General features: G+C 42.3%; 1 protein-coding gene and 1 non-coding gene across 2 annotated transcripts in view; both read right to left on the reverse strand.

Moving 5' to 3' along the window:
• pdia5 (protein disulfide isomerase family A, member 5) overlaps window positions 1-21,041 on the reverse strand; it is a 151,739-nt gene that overhangs the window by 18,639 nt on the left and 112,059 nt on the right. Inside the window, exon 15 of the mRNA XM_069934790.1 lies at window positions 8,035-8,105. Within this exon, the coding sequence (XP_069790891.1) occupies window positions 8,035-8,105 (71 nt within the window). The remainder of the gene's footprint in view (window positions 1-8,034; window positions 8,106-21,041) is intronic.
• LOC138762492 (U1 spliceosomal RNA) lies at window positions 11,349-11,512 on the reverse strand. The gene has a single exon (XR_011356910.1). It is a non-coding gene; the product is annotated as a U1 spliceosomal RNA (small nuclear RNA).

Consider the following 21,041-nt stretch of genomic DNA (forward strand, 5'->3'; position numbering starts at 1 on the left):
AAAAATGGATATTTTGCTGGCCTGCAAGTTCTTACAGTGATAAAATAATGTTGCCCTCGCTGTTTGAACTGAACTCTCTTTGGAACTCTGCACTCTACTGTGTGTGTGTGTGTGTGTGTGTGTGTTTTAAAAACTGCCACACGATGTATGAGTTAACCAGCTGGATTGTGAACAAACTTTTTCACTGTGGTTTGGTACAAGTGACATTGAACATTAGCTAGTTTCCTGGGGCTCAGACTCAATAATCTGCCTTCCTTGCCATGATGTTTAAGATGTTGCTCCTGGACAGATTACATGCAGGAAGGTTCGGAGGCTGGAGGTGGGGGGGGCTGTCACGGTGATGTATCTGCCTGCTTTGGGAACGGTGCCAGTTGCCGCTGATGATGTAATTGAAGCATCGCGCTGGAGGAATAGCCCATGTGCGCGGGTGTGTTAAGCATCAGTATATGGGTGATGGATCTCGTATCCAGGAGGAGTAGAGAGAGAGTGTCAGGATCACCATGTGGCACTGAGCCAATGAGAAGGTCAAAGGGGTTTGGCTGAGTGGTGTTTGGGGAGTTGAAGAATGCAATGTTGTGTCTGAGGAGGATAAAGAAGGTCGGCTCCATTGTCTTCTGGAAGAAATGAGTGAGGGTATTCTTTAATTGGTAACAAACTGCACCTCCAAGGTGTTTCACGAGTGCAAGACTGAGTCATACAAACTGGGACCAATGCCTGAAGAGGGCGCACAAAATCAGTGAACCAGTGCGAACTCGAAAGGCCAACATGGCCTGTTTCCACTCCATAAATGGTTAAGGTTGCTCCCAATGGTTATGGCATTCAAGGCCAGGGGTCACAGTTCAAGCTGTTTAATACTGAAACGAGGAGAAATTTCTTTTCCCCTGAATTCTCTATCAGTTAAAGCCAAAAGATTACATATTATTCAAAAAGGATTTAGATACATTTCTTAGGGAGAGAGAGATTGAGAGAAAGGGGAAAAAGCTGGAATATGGTATTGAACTTGGATGATCAGCCATTATCACATTGATTGCATAGCAGACTGAAATGGTCAAATGGACTACTCTTGCACCTATTCCATGCATCTATGGCAATGAATATTGGATTGATGAGATTACAAATTCTGAGAAGACCTCCTCTTCATCTTCAAATTCTGTCAAGGTGCATCGATTCTGTTCTGTTACAGGATGAAGGAAAGTGGATAAAGGGCTAGAAAAAGTTGAAGACACCCAAGATGCTGTCAAAAACAAAGTGGGACGATTTCAATTTTTAAAAATGAAATACAATAAAAAAAATTTAAGTTAATACAAAGTGGTACTATTATACAGTGGAGTGTTACTTTAAATAAAGTGTTGGCTGCTTGGATACCACAACTTTCAAAGGATCTTTTGGCCTTGAAAGGAATCGATGTGGATTTGCCTGAATGCAGAAACAAACTGGTTCTCGTAGGGTTCAATTACAAGGACAGTTTACACCAAGGACAGTTTACCCAGAGTTGTGTTCCTTGGTAATTTAAAAAAAAAATTGAGAGATTATACAATTCACATTTATGACCTGAGGAGTGAAACACAAAAGTCTGCAGAGGCAGTGATTAAAGAAAAAAAACAATTCTGTAGAAACTCAGCAGGTCACACAACATACTTGATATAGCAAAGATAAATATACATAATGTTTACGACCTAATGGGGAAGAGGAAAGATAGATAGAAACTTTTATGGTGTGGTGGATCTGGAAATAGGTTACATGGCCTCGACTTGCGGTACAGGCCTGTCAAAAGTTGTCGACACCAGAAGTTTGGATCATTGTCAGATCGCACACCAGTCATGGTTTGATTGATTGGCAGAACAAACTGGGAGAGAGAGGTGGGGAGGAGGTGGAGGAATAATGGACCAACTCTTGCTGCTGCATTCTTTCTCTTCCCTCGTGAATACAGAAGGTTAGCATTTCAATCAAAGAGAGAGAAGCCAGAGGGACTCAGCTGGTCAGACAGCATCTGCAGAGAGAAAAGGTCAGTTGACGTTTTGAGTTGACTTGAGACTGTTTTTCCAGTGTTTCAATCAATGGTGGTGTGAGAGAAATAGTGGGATGGCATGTTTGACAAGTTCAAGTTCCATAAAAATACTCTATGCATGTACAACATCATCGGACTCCTCTGCTGCTGTGAAAAGAGAAACATGAAAAATGAGGGAAAGTTTTCACCTTTGGTTAGACAACTGCACAATTTTCAATACTATTGCTGCACCTTTTCTGATTTTAATAATCACTCTTAAAATCACACGACACTGAACTGCACATTATGTTGTTCCACAGAGGTTTAGACATACAGCACAATAATAGGCCCTTTTGGCCCACAAACCCGTGCTGCCCCAATTACACCCAATTTACAATCCCTTGGGAGAATGTACAAATTCCTTACAGAGAGCGCGGGATTCAAACCCAGTCGCTGGCACTGTTACAACATTGCGCTAACCACTGCCTTAATTATTATGCTGCGATGGATTAAAAGATAACTTCTTGCAGCAAATACATTGTCATTTAATCTGCATATGCCATGCATTTTAGGCTTCATTTTACTGCAACTTAAGTCAATGATTTAAATGGAATACAACATACGGGATGGCACGGTTGCTATAGTGGTTAGTGCAAGGCCTTTACAGCTCCAGCTATCAGGACCAGAGTTCAAATCCCATGCTGTTTGTAAGGAGCTTGTACGTTCCCATGTCTGCGTTGGTTTACCCCGGGGGCTCCAGATTCCTCCCGCTGTTTGAAACGTACCAGCGGTGTAGAGTGGGCAGTAAGGACTCGTGGGGTGAAATGACCTGTTACCATGCTGTATGTCTAAAAAGAACTCTACTGCCAACTAAATATCTCAGCACTTGCCTCCAGCAACAATGCACAGGGAAAGCATTTCCATTTACTAGAGGCAAGTAAAATAATCTCATGTAAAGGGACTGTGACGTGTTAAGATTCAACTTAATGACAGTTGCTTGCTGTTCCTTTTTTCAATGCCTATATATCTCCTTCCCCATTCCCTGAAAAGTGAAGGTATACAAGCACCAGTGGCAATTCAGCCCTTCAGTGGCCCTGGAAATAAGCTCGGAAGTCTGCAGATTGTAAAAAAAATACATAGAAAATGCTGAAGGAACCTCCAGCATTTACTATGTGTTTTTACTTCAGAGATCTTACCAGCATTTCCTTCTAATACTATTTCATCTATACCCCCTTTGCTCATCTTTCACATTTTTCTATCACTTGCATCCTCCTCTATGGATACAGAACCAAAGCATGAATTGGGCTGTTACTTCTTTGTCCCCTATTTAAAAAAAAAACATTTATACCCTTGATATTGTGTGATGAAGTATGTGCTTATGGACCATTCCTCCAGCTATTACGTTTCCATTTAAAAAAAAAACTACCATTGATTAAAAGCGGGGTTTTCTTTTCCTTTTGGTTTTTTTTTTCTTCTTTTGATAAAATGGGTTTGATTAAGAATTATACACACAATTTAGACCATGTTTGATTAAGATATTACTTGAAATATATGTTATTTGTCTTTTTTTTTAAATAATTCAGCCCATGTATTGGATGATTTTTTTATATATTAAATTCAATAAAGATATTTTAAAAGGAAAACACTAATATCAATTGTCAGATCAAAGGATCAGTGCACACACCTCCATAAATGGATAATTAAAAATAAACTGCAATGCAATTTTTGTCCATGCAGCATTAATACAATATAGTCTGCACTCTTTTGACAAAGGAATGGGAACAGTTCACAAACACAATCTCCGATGCTCTTTTGTAGCCTGCAGACCTCAGCATTATTCAGTGATCGAACTTATTTCCACATTCAAGACAAAAAAGAAAGGCACTGTGTGTTTCATTTGATCCAGCGACTTCGTGGGTGTTCTGACTCCATCTTTTCCTGACATCAGAGCATTTGCATAGACCAGCTGGAGGCACAGTGGAACAACCTGTCGAGGGAAAACTCGCCACTCTTCTCCTTTGTTGAGATCAGCTCATTCAGCATGGGATAGGCAGTGGGACATTCCTGAGTGCTGATAGATTAAGAGGAGCCTGACATCACATTCTAGCAGCCTGAAATGACTTGTATCCTTTATTAATGCAAGTGCCTGTTCACAAAACTGGTTTATTGGCAAAAAGAAATGGACTTAATGGAATTGTTATCGACAATCATTTGGAAAAAGAGGAAAGGCGAACCAAGTAGCATAAAATGCATTGATTTTTTTGCACTGTTTGCAAGTCCTGCATGAATAGCATCAGCAATGGGCATAGTTTTGTTCCATTAACACAAGATGCTGATCAATATATACTCTGCAAAGCAAGGTTGTGTAGAAGCACAGGTCATACACTAACACATCTCGTAATTTTTGACTTATGTAATATAGGGGTTGACTGTTCAAAATTGTAAGTTCTGGAGCTCACTGATTTTAATTTAGAGATTGAGAAGGTTAAATGTAGCATTAACCAGACTTGCTTTGCTTGGCTTGTGCAAAAAGTTAAAGAAAGTTAAGATGATTGAAGGATTTGATAGGAGAAAAGCTATTTCCTCTTGTCATGCATGCATGAAAGGAAAAATAAATTTAAAATTAGAACTAATTTGTTCTATAACTATTCCTTCATACAAATTAATTGTGGTTACGGATGCCAAGGCATTGGATGCATTTAAGGTGGTGATTGATTTGTCAGAATATCAAAGGTTACAGGGAGAAAGTCAGGCAGTGGGCTGAGGGCTAAAATGGTTCAGCTCATGATTGAATGATGGGATAGATTTGATGGGCTGAATCACCTATTTCTGCTCCTTTGTCTTATAAAAACAACACAGGGGAAATGTAGAATTGTCTAATTCACAAAAGATTCAGAATGGATTTAAAGATAAACATTGGACAAAATTATATATTTAAAGATTCAAAGTGGGTAAATGGAGTTGAAATCAATTATTGAATTGATATCAATTGAAAAGCAGTGCATGTTGAAATGACTGAATGTAACATCTCTATCTCCAAGGGCATACAATGACAGCTCATGGATTTACAGACATTATTTGTACAAAGTTTATGATCTCATCTGTATCAGGTATGGGGAACAGCTGTGTATCTAGAGTTGGTGGCAAGGCTGTGGATGAGGAATCACTTCACAAAGCCCATCCAAGTGCTGATGGAGCACATCAGCCTGCCATCCATTCCCAATACCAGAAAGTTGCAAGTAGGGAAGTTATGCACGCACATTCAATCTTCACCTGAATCACTGAGACTTCAACTTTCCAGCTAAAGCAGTGGTTTTCAACCTTTTTCTTTCCACTCACATACTACCTTAAGTACTCCCTGTGCCATAGGTGCTTAGTAAGGGGTTACTTAAGGTGATATGTGGGGGAAAAAAGGTTGAGAACCATTGCTCTAGACCCAATTGTTACTGAAATATTTTGCATTGTCCATTTGAGATGAATGCCATATTTCTGTGCTGCCCAACAATTGCATGTTTCAGAAGACAAGTGCTCTGTTATCCAGTGCCCCATGTCAGGTTTCAGTTCAGCAAATTGAAAGTGACGTGATTTCACTCCACTAGGATCACCTGATCGATGCTTTGCAGAATAGGTAATTACTGAGACTGGATCCTGTGTCCAAATGTGTTTCCAACTGGAACTTGGCAGCAAGGACCAGAATGGATCCAGGTTCAATCCAAGTTGATGCTGGGTTCCAAAGGATTTGCTGTACAGAAATGATAAAATCCATCTAGTTCACACATGTCAAACTCTGGCCCGCGGGCCAGATATAATTATATTTGGCCCGCAAGATCATTTCAAAAATGTATTAGAGGTGGCCCGCCCTGCAGCGAGAGCCGATGCTGTTTTTTGATAATGTCACCCCCACCATCCTCCCCCTTCATTGCACATCCTTCCCCATTGTAACACGAGAAATTGTAACACGAGAAGTCTGTGGATGTCATCAGCCGGCAAGCCGGTTGGAAGGCTCCCCGCACAACCAGTCACTTCTCCCACCTGTCGAGCGGTGTGGCGGATGGGCGAGCGCCTGTGATTTCCTGTCAGCGTGACGGGCATGGCAGGCTGCGCACGGCCCCCGGGCAGCGCGAGCTCCGCGCGACTGGCACCGGACGGCCCTTCCACAGCGCGAGCGCACTTCTCCCGGTCGCCACGGCCTTCAGCGTTTGCACCCGCGTGGTAAGCAGGGGTGGGCAGAGGGTGTAGGTGAGGAGTAATGGGCAGGGAAAGTTATGGTGGTGCAAGGGGCAGTTAGAGGGAGGGATGAGTAGAAGGAGGGGTGGATAGGGAAGAGGTAAAAGGGGAGGGGCAGAGCGAGTAGGGGAGGGGTGATTAGAAGGTGAGAGACGGGTAGAGGGAGGAACAGGTTGAGGGGAGAGGCAGTAGAGGGGCATGTATAGGATGGGGTGGGTAGAGGCAGAGCGAGTGGAGTGAGGGGCGAGTAGAGGTTGGGTAAAGGACTGGTCAGGTAGAGGGATGGTGGGTCGAGGCCTAGAGCCTGAGGAGTGAGCAGGAAATGCTGAGTCCTGATGCAGGCCAAAATGGACACAGCCTGTGAATGCTGACTACATCTCCACAGGGATCAAATAGGTTTCCCTCAGGTCAAGCAAAGGGTGAACTTGAGCTACCTACTCCTGACCTGTAACATTATCCTCCTAAAGTTATATCCTTAAGTTTAATATTATATATGTTGAAAGAAGAGAAAACATGCAGATGTTGTTGAAAAATTTCAATAAATATTTAGTTCGGCCCTCGACTTAGTCCAAGTTTTTAATTTTGGCCCTCCGTGAATTTGAGTTTGACACCCCTGATCTAGTTTATGCCCACACTTGCTCTAACCTCATCAAAATAATTTGATATTTTTCTCCTTCAGCTAGCTTGACCCTTTTTCCTCAACTATTTGTAGTTACAAACACTACATTTTCATCAGTCTCCCAGTAAAGAAACTTCATAGAATCCTATGAGAGATACAATGTGGACACAGGCCCTTCATCCAGCATCTGTGCTAGCCATCAACCACCCATTAACACCAATCCTAAATTACTCTTTTTATTTATTCTTCTAAAATTCTTATCATCTACCCCCAGATTTTACCAGTCAGCTATGTACCAAGGGCAATTTACTCTGGCCAAATAGTCCACCAACCCACGCAACTTGAGGATGTGGGAGGAAACCAAAGCACGTAGGGAAACCCAGTTAATCAAGCGAGAACATGCAAACTCAACACAGACAGTATACAAGGTCAGGATTGAACTTCGGTCTCTGGTGCTAAGGCAGCTGCTCTGCCAGATGGGTCATTGCGCCTCCCCCCCCCCCCTTCTCCTGAACTCCAGAATGAATTCTGCAGGAGCACTTTTGTTGCTAACAGAATGATGAGGAGAAATAGAGGAACATTAGTAAATGTGGCAAGGATGTTTCCCCATGGTAGGGGATTCTAGGGCAAGAGAACATAATTTCAGGATAAAAGGGTGCCAATTTAAAACAGAAATGCGGATAAACTTCTTTTTAGACACAGGGTCATGAGTCTGTGGAACGCTGCCACGGGCAGCTGTGGAAGCAGGTCGTTGAGTTTATTTAAGGTAGAAATCGACAGGTATTTGATTAGTCAGGGCATCAAGGGTTACAGGCAGAATGCCGTGGAGTGGGGCTAAGTGGGTGGATGGATCAGCTCATGATTAGAATGGTGGACAGACTCCATGGGCTAATGGACCTACATCTGCTCATATATCTTGTGTGAACATTTCAAAGTCACAGCTTCTTCCATGCCTTCCCCATCTGACCTTTCCAAAACATTGAACCCTGCCACCTGTTGATCACCCTTCTCCTTTATCAGGAAAGACACTTGTGGATACAGCACAACCACTTGACCTGTATCTCTTTAGCTCCACACTAGTATTGGATCATTTACAACAAGCCACAGGGGAGATGTTTGTGCAATTTCATGTTAATGAAAAGTTGAATTGTTTTACATGAAACTTAAGAGACTGAAACGGTCCCTGAAGGCATACAATTACCTTTCGCTCCTCTTTAAAGTGGTCAGCGGCTGCTGTGAAATGCGGGATCATATTCTTGCAGTGAGGACACCCTAGAATAAAAAAAATAATGTAACAGATATATCACACTGCCATAATCTGAAAGTTTGATCTGTAAGATTTGATAAGGCAATCAAAAGAAAGCAAGGAAATAAAAAAAAGTTTTCATTCTATCTTACCAAGCTAGTGGCATCACCAAGGACTAAGTATAATGCTGCATTTGTTCTTTCAATGTTGTTGTGATTAGATTGGTTCATGCATAATCCTCATGAGAGCTTCTTATCCAAACATTTTATGCATGGAAATAATTCTAATGTGACATTTCTGAAACAAATCATTTTTAGTCTCTAGCCTTGTGGGTAGCATTAGCAGAATTAATCGGATGTGACATTGATCCGGCTTGTACACAAGGTCTACATCATCCGTAAATATGGATGACAAGATGCTTTTGTCTGTGTGTTGGCACGTAAGTCTGGATCTTCCGATAAGGGACAGGCCGCCTCAGCTTGCCTGTCACCTGCACACAAAATCTGGCCGTACCTGGAGCAGGTCCCTGGGAGTAGCCTTCCGTGGGGAAATCGGACTCCCAGCTGGTAGCAGAGCACAATTCAAGGCTCAAAACTGACACATCATTTGTATTGCAAGAATTTCTTTGAGAGCCAATTAAATTTCGCTCCAGGCATCCTGGTTGTCAAAATTTATTGTCAAGATTGAATTTGTGTAGTTGACATATGCAAAACTTTAAAATATAATAATTATTAAATAGAAATAAAAACCATCAGCAACTCCAAAGAATTGAACAGATAGATAATAAAAGGAAGTTATCTTCCACGTATTTACAGTAAAACTCCTGGTATCCGGCACCTATGAGGTTTCGGATAAGTCTATTTTCCAGTTGCTTGAGACTCATTCTTGTAATGCCTAATAAACCTGAATTAAGAATAAACTTTAAAAGACAAAACGCATCCACTGCCTCATGATCTGATGATTTCTGCTCATCAGGCAAGTTTAATGTATAGATTTTTTTGATGGTTGCCTGAGCCTTCAATTCTGGATACCAAAAGTTTTTACAGTGTTTACTTTTCAGATACCTGCCTGCTTTCTGCTCATACCTTGATGAAGGGTTCAGGCCAAAACATTGGTTAGGTACCTTTGATTCCTTATGTCTGAAGCAGTTACTTCCAACTGAACTGAACGGGTTTGTTCAACCAGTGACAGGGGCTCAGCGGGTTGATGTACCTGCTGTGCTGAACAAGTCCAACCACAGGGCACAACTGCTCTAGGAGCAGAAATGAAGGCTGTTCTTGGGAGTGCTGAAGCTCCATTCAATTATGTAGCAAAACTGCTGGCATCTAATCAGGTCTGGGCCCAATTTTGTGGTCATCTATGTTCTGTGAAGCAGTGTTAAAAAAAAGCCCAAATACCAAAGAGGAGTTGATTTGAACCATGAGGCTTACATTTCCAGTGGAAACTAGAACCTTCCTAATTTTGTCCCACCAATGCTCTACCTGAAAGATCCTTCCAAATAATAGCTCATAATGTATGAGGAAGTTGTTCTTTTACTTGCTTACATCCATGTTCTTGCATGGCTATGCTTACTGAACTGCTTTTCAGGAATAACTTAACCATTGCACCCAATGAATGTCTAGTTCAACCATTCTCAACTTTTTTTTTCCTGCTCTGGTCAGAGTTTATGAGGCCCCTTCCCTGTGCAGCAGTCAAGCTTGGTTTCTTCCGTTCTTCTCTCCTACTGACTACATCAAAAGACAAAAAAAAAAATTGTTACGCAAGGTGAAAAGAAAATAAGGCTTTTATTTAAATGTTCTGTGGCCCCCGGAGAGGCCTCTGTTGAGAATGGCTGGTGCAGTTGGTCTCTTCTCAATGACCTCTTCTCAAGGCAGAACAGGTTCATGGACCTATCTTCAACAGGGACACCTTGACATTTGGGCTCAGATGCTGAAGACTTCCTGATCATATCGGACATTTTGATCTGGAGCTCGGGTTCCAATGGTTTGAACAGGAGTACGTGCGGCTTCAAGAGCACTGGAGATGAATCCATGGACACTCAGTGACTTTGAAGGTGGGGGGGGGGGGGGGGGGACACTCTCTTTTGCTTCTTTTTCTCATCTTGTTAGGGCACCGGGCAATGCTCATGGCAACTCTTTGTTTGCCTCACGCAGACAGTAGTTGAAGTATATCATGTATATTACATTTTAACGTGACAATAAAAGGAACCTTGAAGACTTGGATCACTGTTGATGGGAAATACCAAACTGAATAATCTTTGCCAATATGCAATAATCCAAATCATCAGTTCATGTGGCGTTTTATATTCACAGAAGAGAGACCAATCACTGGAGCTCTGTTTTCTTCACTGATCAGCAGGTCAAAGAGCAACCTTCTTTGCCCTATGATAGTTGGCTGATTTGCAGGATAGGACCCACTGAGCTGTGAGTTGAACTATGAGCTATGGTTTTGAATGAACCAAGGTGCTACGATTTGTAACAACATATTTGTTGAGGCTCATCATCTTCACCAGTCATTTCAAAAGCAACAGCATGTGTCATAGGATGGAACCTGCCATTAATACATCCATCTTGTCAAAGCAGCACTTCTGGGATTCCTTGTTTAATGTGTGGGAGTCCATATGCTCTTGTTGTTTGAATTACAAACTCCTCATTTCTAGTCTAGTAAATACTAATTGCACCCATCCAGCAGGAGACATGAGTGCATTCTGGAAATAGATTTGATGGGAGTGCTCTGAGAGCTGGTATAGATTTGATGGGAAAGAACTACAATAAAAGACCAAAAATTTGGATGCCAGAAATCCAGACCACCCGAGAATCCAGACTTTTTAAAATTTAGCGAGCTTTTGTGACAGATGCACAGCGGCAATCAATAACTACTTTATTTTTCTTTAAAACTGCTCATTTTGATAAATGAAGCATGCTGTATTTGCTTAAGAATGAACAATCAAAATTTACTGTTCATCTCTTCTTCATTCCTCCTTAAATTTGAATTTTAAAAGTATTGCCCGAGAATCTGGACCAACCCAATCCCCAGGCTGACTGGATTTTAAGACTTCTACTGTATATTGTAAGGAAACATGAAATAGTAGCAGGCCTCCACCTCTGCACCAAATGCCCCTTCTCTCTGGAAGTCAATCGACCTGAGAACGTAGTGGCGCATGTTATACACAAAAATGATGTTGCCTTTTATGTGCCATCTGATCTCTCGTCCTAACTCTTAATTGTTGTACTGTCTTACTTGCTGTACTATTGTATTTTTTTTAAATTAAGGGGAGAGCGCGAACGCAGTCCCCCACTACCACAAATTTTCCAGTCGAGTATCCCGCATTTGGGGACATCGCAGGCGTCAGCACACCCTTAGTGCAATGGGATAGCCTCGTCCTGGGAAATCGGCCATCATGACCACCGATTCTCCCCTGCCAGTTAAGTATCTGTACTATGTATAAGATGTCTACATGTCTCCTAGCAAAACCACCTCTAACATTGCATTTTCGATACATGTCTCAATAAACAAACTTGAAAAACAGAGAGATCAAAGGGGACAGGTGCAGAGTTCCATGAAAGTGGTGACAAAGGCATCATTCAACACACTTGGGGGATTGAGTACAAAAGTTGGGATTTTGTGATGCAACTGCACAAGGGCTTGGTGAGACCATACCTGGAGTACTGTGTGCATTTCTGATCAACCAGCTACAGAGAAGAGTCACTGCGATACTGCCAGGATTGTAGGGCTCAAATTTTAGGGAGATGTTGGCTAGGCTGGGTCTATTCCCTAGAGCAGAGGTGGCTAAAGGGCGACCTTCTAGAGATTTATAAAGTCATGAAGGCCACGGATAAAGTAAACACTTCCAATCTGTTTCCTAGGGTAGATGATTCTTTTAGAACTAGAGAGCACAGGTTTAATGTGACAGGGGAGAGATTTAAGTGGGACCTGAGGGCCATCTTTTTTTTAACTCAGATGACTGTAACTGAAATGGAAGCTATGGACGTGGCTAGAATGACAACCAAACAGCATTTGAACAGAAACATTGCTTAGGATATGGACCAAGTGCAGGCAAATGGGAGTAGCCCGAGCTAAGAATGCCAACATGAACAGCATGAATGCGTTATGCTGAAGCACCTGTTCCACATGGTATGCCTATAACTAGGACTCGAGACTCTGCTGAACACATTAAAGGAGGCCTCGAATCCCACCCTCTTGATGTGGCTGTGTCTGTGCGTTATACAGTAAAGCCTCTTGTATTTGGAATTCAAGCAACTGGCAACCTCAAGTAATTGGCAATAAAAAAGGGAAATGAATTAAAATTAATAAGAATAAAACAATAGGTAAAAATACCCAGGTTTAAAATTGGCGCTCCTCGCTGTTAGTTCGGCAATCCACCACTTATGCACCAAGTGACACCTACAACCAATTCCCACATTATGACTGACGTAAACAAACAGAGATTTAAGCAGCTTACCTAAACAATAACCAGGGTCTAAAGATCTACTTGTGATGGTAAGTATAGTAATTTTGTCCTTTGTCTTTTAAACTGTTTATTCTTAACACAGGTTTATTAGTTAGGCATTGTAAAAGAAAATACAGATATCTGGCATCTACCAATCCCCATAGGTGCCGGATACCAGGGGCTTTACTTTATTTTGCATATAGTTTTTAATTGTGAGAACAATTTGCTTTCCTCCCCTCTTCCCCCCCTCCCCCCCTCCCCCCCCAACACTTCCAATCAACATGATCTACCAGGATCATTGTCTGGAGAGGACCCCTTCCACCCTGGACACAGCATCTTTCAGTGCTCCTGTCGGGAAAGAGATACAGGAGTATCAAAGTCAGCACCACCAGGCAGCGAGAATGCTGAACGAACAAAGAAACTGCTCACACTAACCATCCGAGACTCTCATAGTCACAAAACAAGATTTATTTATGTAGATGAAATACCTGTCCTGTATTTATATTGTTTGTCTATATATGTGTTACGTCTGGTTGTGTGTCTGCATGTTTTGCACCAAAGACCAGAGAACACTGTTTCATCGGGTTTGTACATATGCAATCAGCTGACAATAAACTTGACTTGAAAAATACAAAGTGGGTATTCAAGTCTTTGGTGGCCCACCTCCACAGATAGGCAACATACAGGACTCGTATCTTCATTTTAGATATAGAGGAATGCAATGAGTCGACCTTTAAATCATGCAATTCCTCAACACCCCAAAGGTGGGCCTCATTCTGAACTAGTTTTGGGCCAGATCATTCCAACATATATAAAACTTATTGTGAGACCTAATTTTCACATCCACTTGCTCCACACCTTTTTGGATAGTGGATAAATTACCCAAAGTGCACTTTAGGATTTGTGATAAAATTGGCTGCTTAAATGTGAAATCTGGGCTTCATGGCAAGCTGAAAGCCAGACAACTGGCAAATCGACAGTTCTGGGCATGTGCCTCGAGTCACCCGTGTAGGCATATGAGCAAACCAAAATTGACCTGACACTCTTCTGGAAGGAATCCCAAACTTGCAGAGGAGATGAGTGCTCACATTATACTGCTTGCAATCATAGTTGTTGGCCACAGATTGAACTGCCTGGGAGGTTAAACAGCTCAGCATTGTTGCCGATAACAATACCCCTTTTTCAAACGAGCACCACTGTCGACAAAGCCTTTGATTCTCTTGTGCAGCAACGATGAACTGATATGTCCAAAGTATGTTATTGCCAGTCAAAAACTCCAACAACTTTTGGGGGTTCTCTCCTGTAACCACACGATAACCTGCAGTTCTCCTTGCAGGTGCAAGGGCTTCATCAGTGGGTTACAGTTTTCGGAAGCAGAATAACACAAATGAGCCAAATATGAAATCATTATGTAAAGGCACACTTGCAATGAAAAAAATGTCCAAGTCCCAATAACAAAAAGTAGCACAGAAGCTAAATAGCCAATTACCATTGAATTATCTTGTTTACTTTAAATACAAATCTTGGGCTTTGCACAAAGTGATCTTTCTGACTGCAACCTAGGTACCACCAGGTCCAGGAACAGTTGCTATCCCTCAACCATCAGATGTCTGGACAACAGTCTCAGTAAAGAACTCTGGCTTTGCATATTATTTATTACTGAATTTTTTTTCTGAATTGCAGTTTATTTCCATTTCTTCCTTTGTTTCCATTTCTCTCTTTTTTTGTACCTATCTTTCTTTTATAATAAAGTCTACAGAAACTGATAAGCAGAAATTCTACTTGGCCCACATGAAAATAAATCTCAGGGTTGTATGTAATTTCATGTATGCACCCTGACAAAAAAACTTGAACTTTGAAACTAGGTTGTCTCTGCATATTCAGCGAAACCATCTGCTGGAGGAACTTAGCAGATCGAGCAGTAACAATGGGTGAAATATAATGGTCAACCTTTCTGGTTCCGACTATTCTTTTACTCCCACTGATGTTGCCTGACCCACCAAGCTCCTCCAGCAGATGGTTTTATGCTCCAGATTCCAGCCTCTGCGGTCTCTCGTACCTTTGAATATAACTAGTCTTTCATAGAACAAAGGACAGGCCTTTAGGCCCATGATATTGTGTTGACCAATTAATACCTATCAAAAAAAAACCAAAATTAATCCCTCCCTGCCTCATAACCCTCTAATTTTCTTTCATTCATGTGGTTGTTGAGGAGTCTCTTAAATGTTCCTATTGTTCCAGCCTCCACCCCTATCCCTGACAAGACATTCCAAGCACCCACAATTGTGTAAAAAAAAATATCCCATAAACTTTCCTCTCTTCAATTGTACAGATGTCCTCTGGTGTTTGCCAATCCCACTCTGGGTAAAATGATGTTGGCTGACCACCTTATCTATGCCTCTCAAAATCTTGTAGATCTCTATTAATCACCTCTCATCCTTCCTTGCTTCAAAGAGAAAAACTCTAGCTGTGTTAACCTTAAAGCAAAAGACATATTTTCCAATCTTGGTCAATCTCCTCTGCATCCTCTCCATAGCTTTCACATCTTTTCTGTAATGAGGTGGCCAGAACTGAACACAATATTCCAAATGTGGTCTCACCAAAGATTTATAGAGCTGCAACATGACCTCACGACTTCTGAACTGAATTCTCCAATTAATGAAGCCCAGCAACCCTTGGGCCTTCTTAACTACCCGATCAACCTGCGCAGCAACCTTGAGAGATCGACGGATTTAGACCCAAGGTCCCTTTGTTCTTCCAACCTGTTAAGTATCCTACCAATATCCATTCTGCCTTCGTATGACCTTCCAAAATGTATCAATTCACACTTATCGGGATTGAACTCCATCTGCACTTTTCCGCCCAACTCTGCATCCTGTCTAAATCCTGTTTTAATTGAAACAGCCTTCAATACTATCCACAGCACCTACAACCTTAATATCATCATCAAACTTACTGACTCATACCTTTATTTCTCTGTCCAGGTCATTTATAAAAATCACAAAGAAGCAGGGGTACCAGAACAGATCCCTGTGGTACTCCCGTAGTCAAGGTTCAACCTCAGCTCCTGAAAGGTATGTTGAGGCTAGCAGTCCAATCTAGATCCTTCCTTGGAGGAACCAAGACTTCTCTTGCTAACCACTTTCCCTGTATTCAAAATAAATTATGCAAACTATTGCCAAGAAAGTCTGTGTTGCTGGTTTTGCAAAATGCAAATGCTCTAATCCACTGGAGTTAGCAGTGGGTCCACACTCTGAGGCTGAAGATTGTGGTTTCCATAGACTTCAACAGAAAAATCAATGCTGATATGCTAACACTGCAATTATAATCTCAAGCCTCTGGAGTGGACCTTGAACACACATTATGTTTTGTTTTTAAATAACACTTTTTGAAGCAAAAATAAAGCTCTCAGATGATCCTCTCCAAGGGAAAGCAGCACCAAAATTCCATTGAGCATTGCAGAAGAGGGCTCAAAACAGATTAGTCAAGGTGCTAGAACGAGAATAAGTTGTATGCATTCTTGATGAGGGGGTGGGGAGTTGGGGGAGACAAACGGATATATTAAATAAACAAAGAATAAAATCTTTGATCCGGACAGATTCCATCCATGCAATTTGAAATATTGGGGGTGGGGGTAGTAGCAGACATATAACAACACAACTAGCAATTTCTTACAAATATCTGAAGTGGAACTATACTTGATAATGATGATGTCATATTCACTTTCGTACAATGGATACATGTGCCAAAATATTTACTCGCTGCGGCAGGACAGGTATTTATAAAGACAAACTGCGATTGTAAACTTCCGGTAATTGAATGAAAATGAAAGAGAATATAAATACACAAGATATATAATAAATATTCATGTGATTGTGGTGCAAAAAGTGACTTGCAATAGTGCAAACAGCTCTTTTGTGCTCTTGGAGCAGTCTATGATTAGTGAACAAAGGGGAGGTTCAAAAGTCAGAGCTTTTGGAAAGGAACTGTTCTTGATGCTAAAGGTGCTCGATTTCAGACTTTGTACCTCTCTGTATCTAGCAGCGAGAAGAGGTTGTGACCCAATTTGTGGGGGTTCTTTGTGATGTTGGCTGCCTTCTTGAGGCAGTGCCTCACGTGGATGCCTTCAGTGAATAGGAGGTCAGATCCCAGGATGGACTTGGCTATGTTTGCTATCTTCTGTGTTCCTGGGCTTGAATAACTAAACCAGGCTGTGATGAAACCAGCCAGTATACTTTCCACAGAAGTTTGATAGAGTACGACATGACAAATCTTATCAAATTCTGAAGGAAGATGCATTGGTATGCCTTCTTCACAGATGCCTTGATGTGTTGGCTCCAGGAAAGGACTTCCAAAATATGGACTCCCATAAACTTGAAGATTTTAACTCTTTTCACCTCCTTCCCATCAACATGGACAGGTGTGCAGAAATCCCTTGGCCTTGCTATTAACTTAAATCAAATATAAAGAAGTGTATGACAACAAATGTGAGTACAACATTATTTTAATAGCTTTGCAAAACGGGTGCTCTGTTACACGAGAAAACCTGTTGTAACCTACAACTGGTCTTTCTGCAAGAAAGCTCATATGCAGATGGGCAGAAGCCTTTTTATATGGTTTAACTTCCATTCTACAGCCTGTTCTTGACTGTTCACATGACCTGTAATCTGCAGATTTCAGAAAAACATCTAGCATGAGTTTCAAGAATAGCATGGCTTTGGTTCTCACGTCTTGCAGCTGCACTTTTAAAAGAAAACAATTTATTTTGGAGACTCTAGTATTTTCCCCTTAAAAATATTCTTTTTAAGCCTTTTCTTGCTGCTGAAATTTATAGAAAGGAAAGAACCAAATCTTAATGTGAATTTTCGACGGACATCGAACTCGCTGGCAAGTCCAGTGTGGTAGCCGATGCCCTTTCCCATCCGGCCATCCTAGCAGTGCACAATCCCGCCCCGGGTATCAACTACGTGACCCTGACCGATGCGCAGCAAGCAGACCCTGACTTATCGGTGTACCGGACAGCATTTACTGGCCTGCAACTGGAGGACATCCAGATCGCCCCAGGTAACCGCACACTGCTCTGCAACACCTTGACTGGTAACCTGGGCCCTGTCATTCCGGTCACATGGAGGAGGTTAGTCTTTGATTCAATCCAAAATTTGGCTCACCCCACTGTTAGATCTACAGTTAGAATGGTGGCCAACAGGTATGTCTGGCACGGCCTCCGTAAATAGGTCACTCAGTGGGCCAAGACATGTACTCAGTGCTAGGCGTCCAAGGTCCAAACCCACATTAAAGCCCCTCTGCAGCCTTTTGAAACAGCACGCCGCCATTTCAGCCACATGCACATAGACGTTGTGGGGCCCCTACCTGCATCCAGAGGTGCATGCTATCTTTTGACCATGGTTGACCAGATGACTAGTGTGATAGTACAGATCTATCACCAATGTATATAGTGTATATAGTTACTGTATCTAGACTGTGCTTACAGCGATTGGCTGAGAGCTAAGCCACGTCTATTGTCTGGGCCTTAAAGGGTTGTGTCCCTAGCCAGGTCGGATCATTCCGGACTGGTCAGCCACCTGTGAAGAGCTCCTGTCTTTTGCTAATAAAAGCCTTGGTTTGGATCAACAAGTCTTTGATTCTTTCGACGAGCTCTACAACTAGATGGCCAGAAGCAGTGAAGCTACCTGGTCTCTATGGAAACGTGTGCGGGCATTTCTGAACTCCTGGGTGACATGTTTCGGGGTCTCCAAACACAATATCTGATGGGGGGCGCAATTCGCTTCCAGCCTGTGGACCGCCTTAGCAAATGCCCTGGGGACTCAATTCCACCACATTACCACATACCACCTGCAGGCCAAAGGGCAGGTGGAGAGGTTTCACAGGCACCTGAAGACAGTTCTGATGGCCTGACTCACTGGGATCGAACTGGGCAGATGAACTCCCTTTCGTCCTGCTGGGCATCCGCAACGCCCCGAAAGAGGATCTCGAGGCATCCTCTGCCAAATTTGTCTATGATGAGCCTCTAGTCATCCCGGGTGAATTTGTGACCGAGGACTTAGGGGAGCTCCTGTCGGTTACATTGTCTTGACTGCGCAAGTGCCTGGGCTCACTAGCTCCAGTTAAGCCCAGAGCTCACGTGCAAGCAAGCACCTTTGAGCCAAAAATTTTTGAAGATTGTCACTATGTTTTCGTCTGACATGGAGCCTACTGGCCACCTCTTCAACAGCCTTGTGAAAGGCCATCTGTGACGTCAGACACAATGGCTCCACCTGCGTGTTGGACATTGGCAGCAGGGAGGAGACCTTCACGTTTGACCGACTGAAACTGGCTTATTTAGACGTTAAACAGCCAGTTACTCACCCGACCCTACAGCAAAGGGTCGGCCACCAAAAGACAGTGCCCCAATCGCTGGTTCTGGGGAGGGGTCATGTAGCGGCCCATGGCTCCACGGGCCAACACAGCAAACAATCGTCGAACATGACGACTGGGCAGATAGCATGCAGGATGAGACGTCCACACCCATAGGCTGCAGGATGGAGGTTGAATCAGCCAGTCACAGCCAGTGGATAGCAGGGGTTTCAATCCGGGCCCGCGAATTCAGAACAACCAATCAGCAGCCAGTCTTGCTTAAGCTACACCACGGTGGTGATACAGCTGGCTGCCGATAAAAGCCAGAGCTGCAGCCCAATAAAGCCAGAGTCGATTACACTGCCTTGGTGTGCGAGTCTTCTTTGTACCTCGAGCTAGAACCTGAGCTATAACTGTAGCGACCCTGCTACAAGGTTATTATTACTTTCAAGGTAAAGCTGAGATTGGTTGAAAGGAAAAAAGGATCTGAGAATACCAAAGCAATCACTAAAAGTTTTACCAGTTTAGCAAGATCATATGAGCACCTGGATTCACTTCCAAAAAAGGATGAGAGAAGAAGAATGGGCATTTAAGCTTAAAGAAAGTATTGGGGTGAAACACGAAAGTCTGCAGACTCTGTGATTGTAGTAAAAACACACTGAAATGCTGAAGGAGCTCAGCAGATTACGCAGCATCGAGAAGAAGCAAAGATATGTAAGCAGTATTTCAGGCCTGAGCCCTTTGTCAAGGTAGCTTAAACTTAAACAAGGAGTTAACTTGTTTTAAATTGGTCACAAAATACCTGTAACAAGTGTTCCAGATATTTGGGAACTTGCAACATTTTTTTCTCCAGAAAGGAGGATCCATCATCGCTTGGCTTTTTGAGACAACCATGGAAATGAATTGCAAATTTTAAAGCTATTTTAGAAATCACATTTCTTCATAACAACGGGGGACATCAGTTTAAAGATTAGGTTAATGATAATGCTGGTATAAAAATGATTTCAATGACAGACAGGGGAAGCATTTAGCAGCCACTTTCACCAGTAAACAGCTGAATTCAATAATGTGTGTAAATTGTGCGTGAAATTGATGCAGAACTTTGAATCTTAGAAAAAAATGATTAAGAAAGACAATTACTTGAATGCAAAATTATTAGAGAGCCAGATTCAGCTGTGCTATTCTGAATACAGGGCTACAGAGATCCAGAAATGAGAGAAGGGGTAATGGGAGAGTGAACATTGAAGAGTACAAAAGAGGAATAGGTTCTTCGGCCCACATTCTCTGAGCTGAATATGATGGCTAAAAACAGGTGCTAGTCAATTTACAATGGGGTTGTGTTCTGACAAATCCATTGTAAGTTGAAAAATATTGTGTCCAAAAATACAGATATACCTTGTACAACACCAACAGTGCTGTATCAGTCCACACACTGATCCCATTGCCCTGCTTCTTCCCAATATCGCTGAATCAGTCCCCACACTGATCCTGCTGCCCTGTTCTCTTCTTACAGTGTTGTATCAGTCCCCACATTGATCCCACTGCACTGCTCTTTCCCCACGGCCCTGTATCAGTCATACATTGATCGCAATGCCCAGCTCTCCCCTGACAGTACTATATCAGTCCCCACACTGATCCCACTGCCCTGCTCTCTCAGACTGTGCTGTATCAGTCCCTGCCAGCTTTCTGACTAAACTATAAGAAGTGATTGACCAAGGAGGCTACAAAGAATTCACCTTGAAGGAATTATCAATGTTTATTGGAAAAATCAACAATGTTTGTGATGACCTTACTTTTATGTATTACATGAAAGTAAATCACAACATTCACGGTATTGTATTGTTGTAACTTTGAAAAATCGCAAGTCGGACCATCATAAGTAGGGAACACCTGTAAAACTAAAACTCTGCTGCTTTCACATGATACATATCCCTCTATTTCCTTCATATCCCTGTGACTGTCGAGAAGCCTCTTCAACGCAAACATCCTACCTGCTTCCACCATGACTTCTGACACCCATTCCAGATATGTACCACTCCCTGCCACTGTGTGTAAAAATATTTTGGGCTCAGGCCCGAAATATTGGCAATATATCTTTATCTCCTATTGACGCTGCAAGACTGGCTGAGTTCCTGCAGCATTTCAGTGTGTTTTTACT

Source organism: Narcine bancroftii, chromosome 4, assembly GCF_036971445.1.
Source record: "Narcine bancroftii isolate sNarBan1 chromosome 4, sNarBan1.hap1, whole genome shotgun sequence".
Taxonomy (NCBI): Eukaryota; Metazoa; Chordata; class Chondrichthyes; order Torpediniformes; family Narcinidae; genus Narcine; species Narcine bancroftii.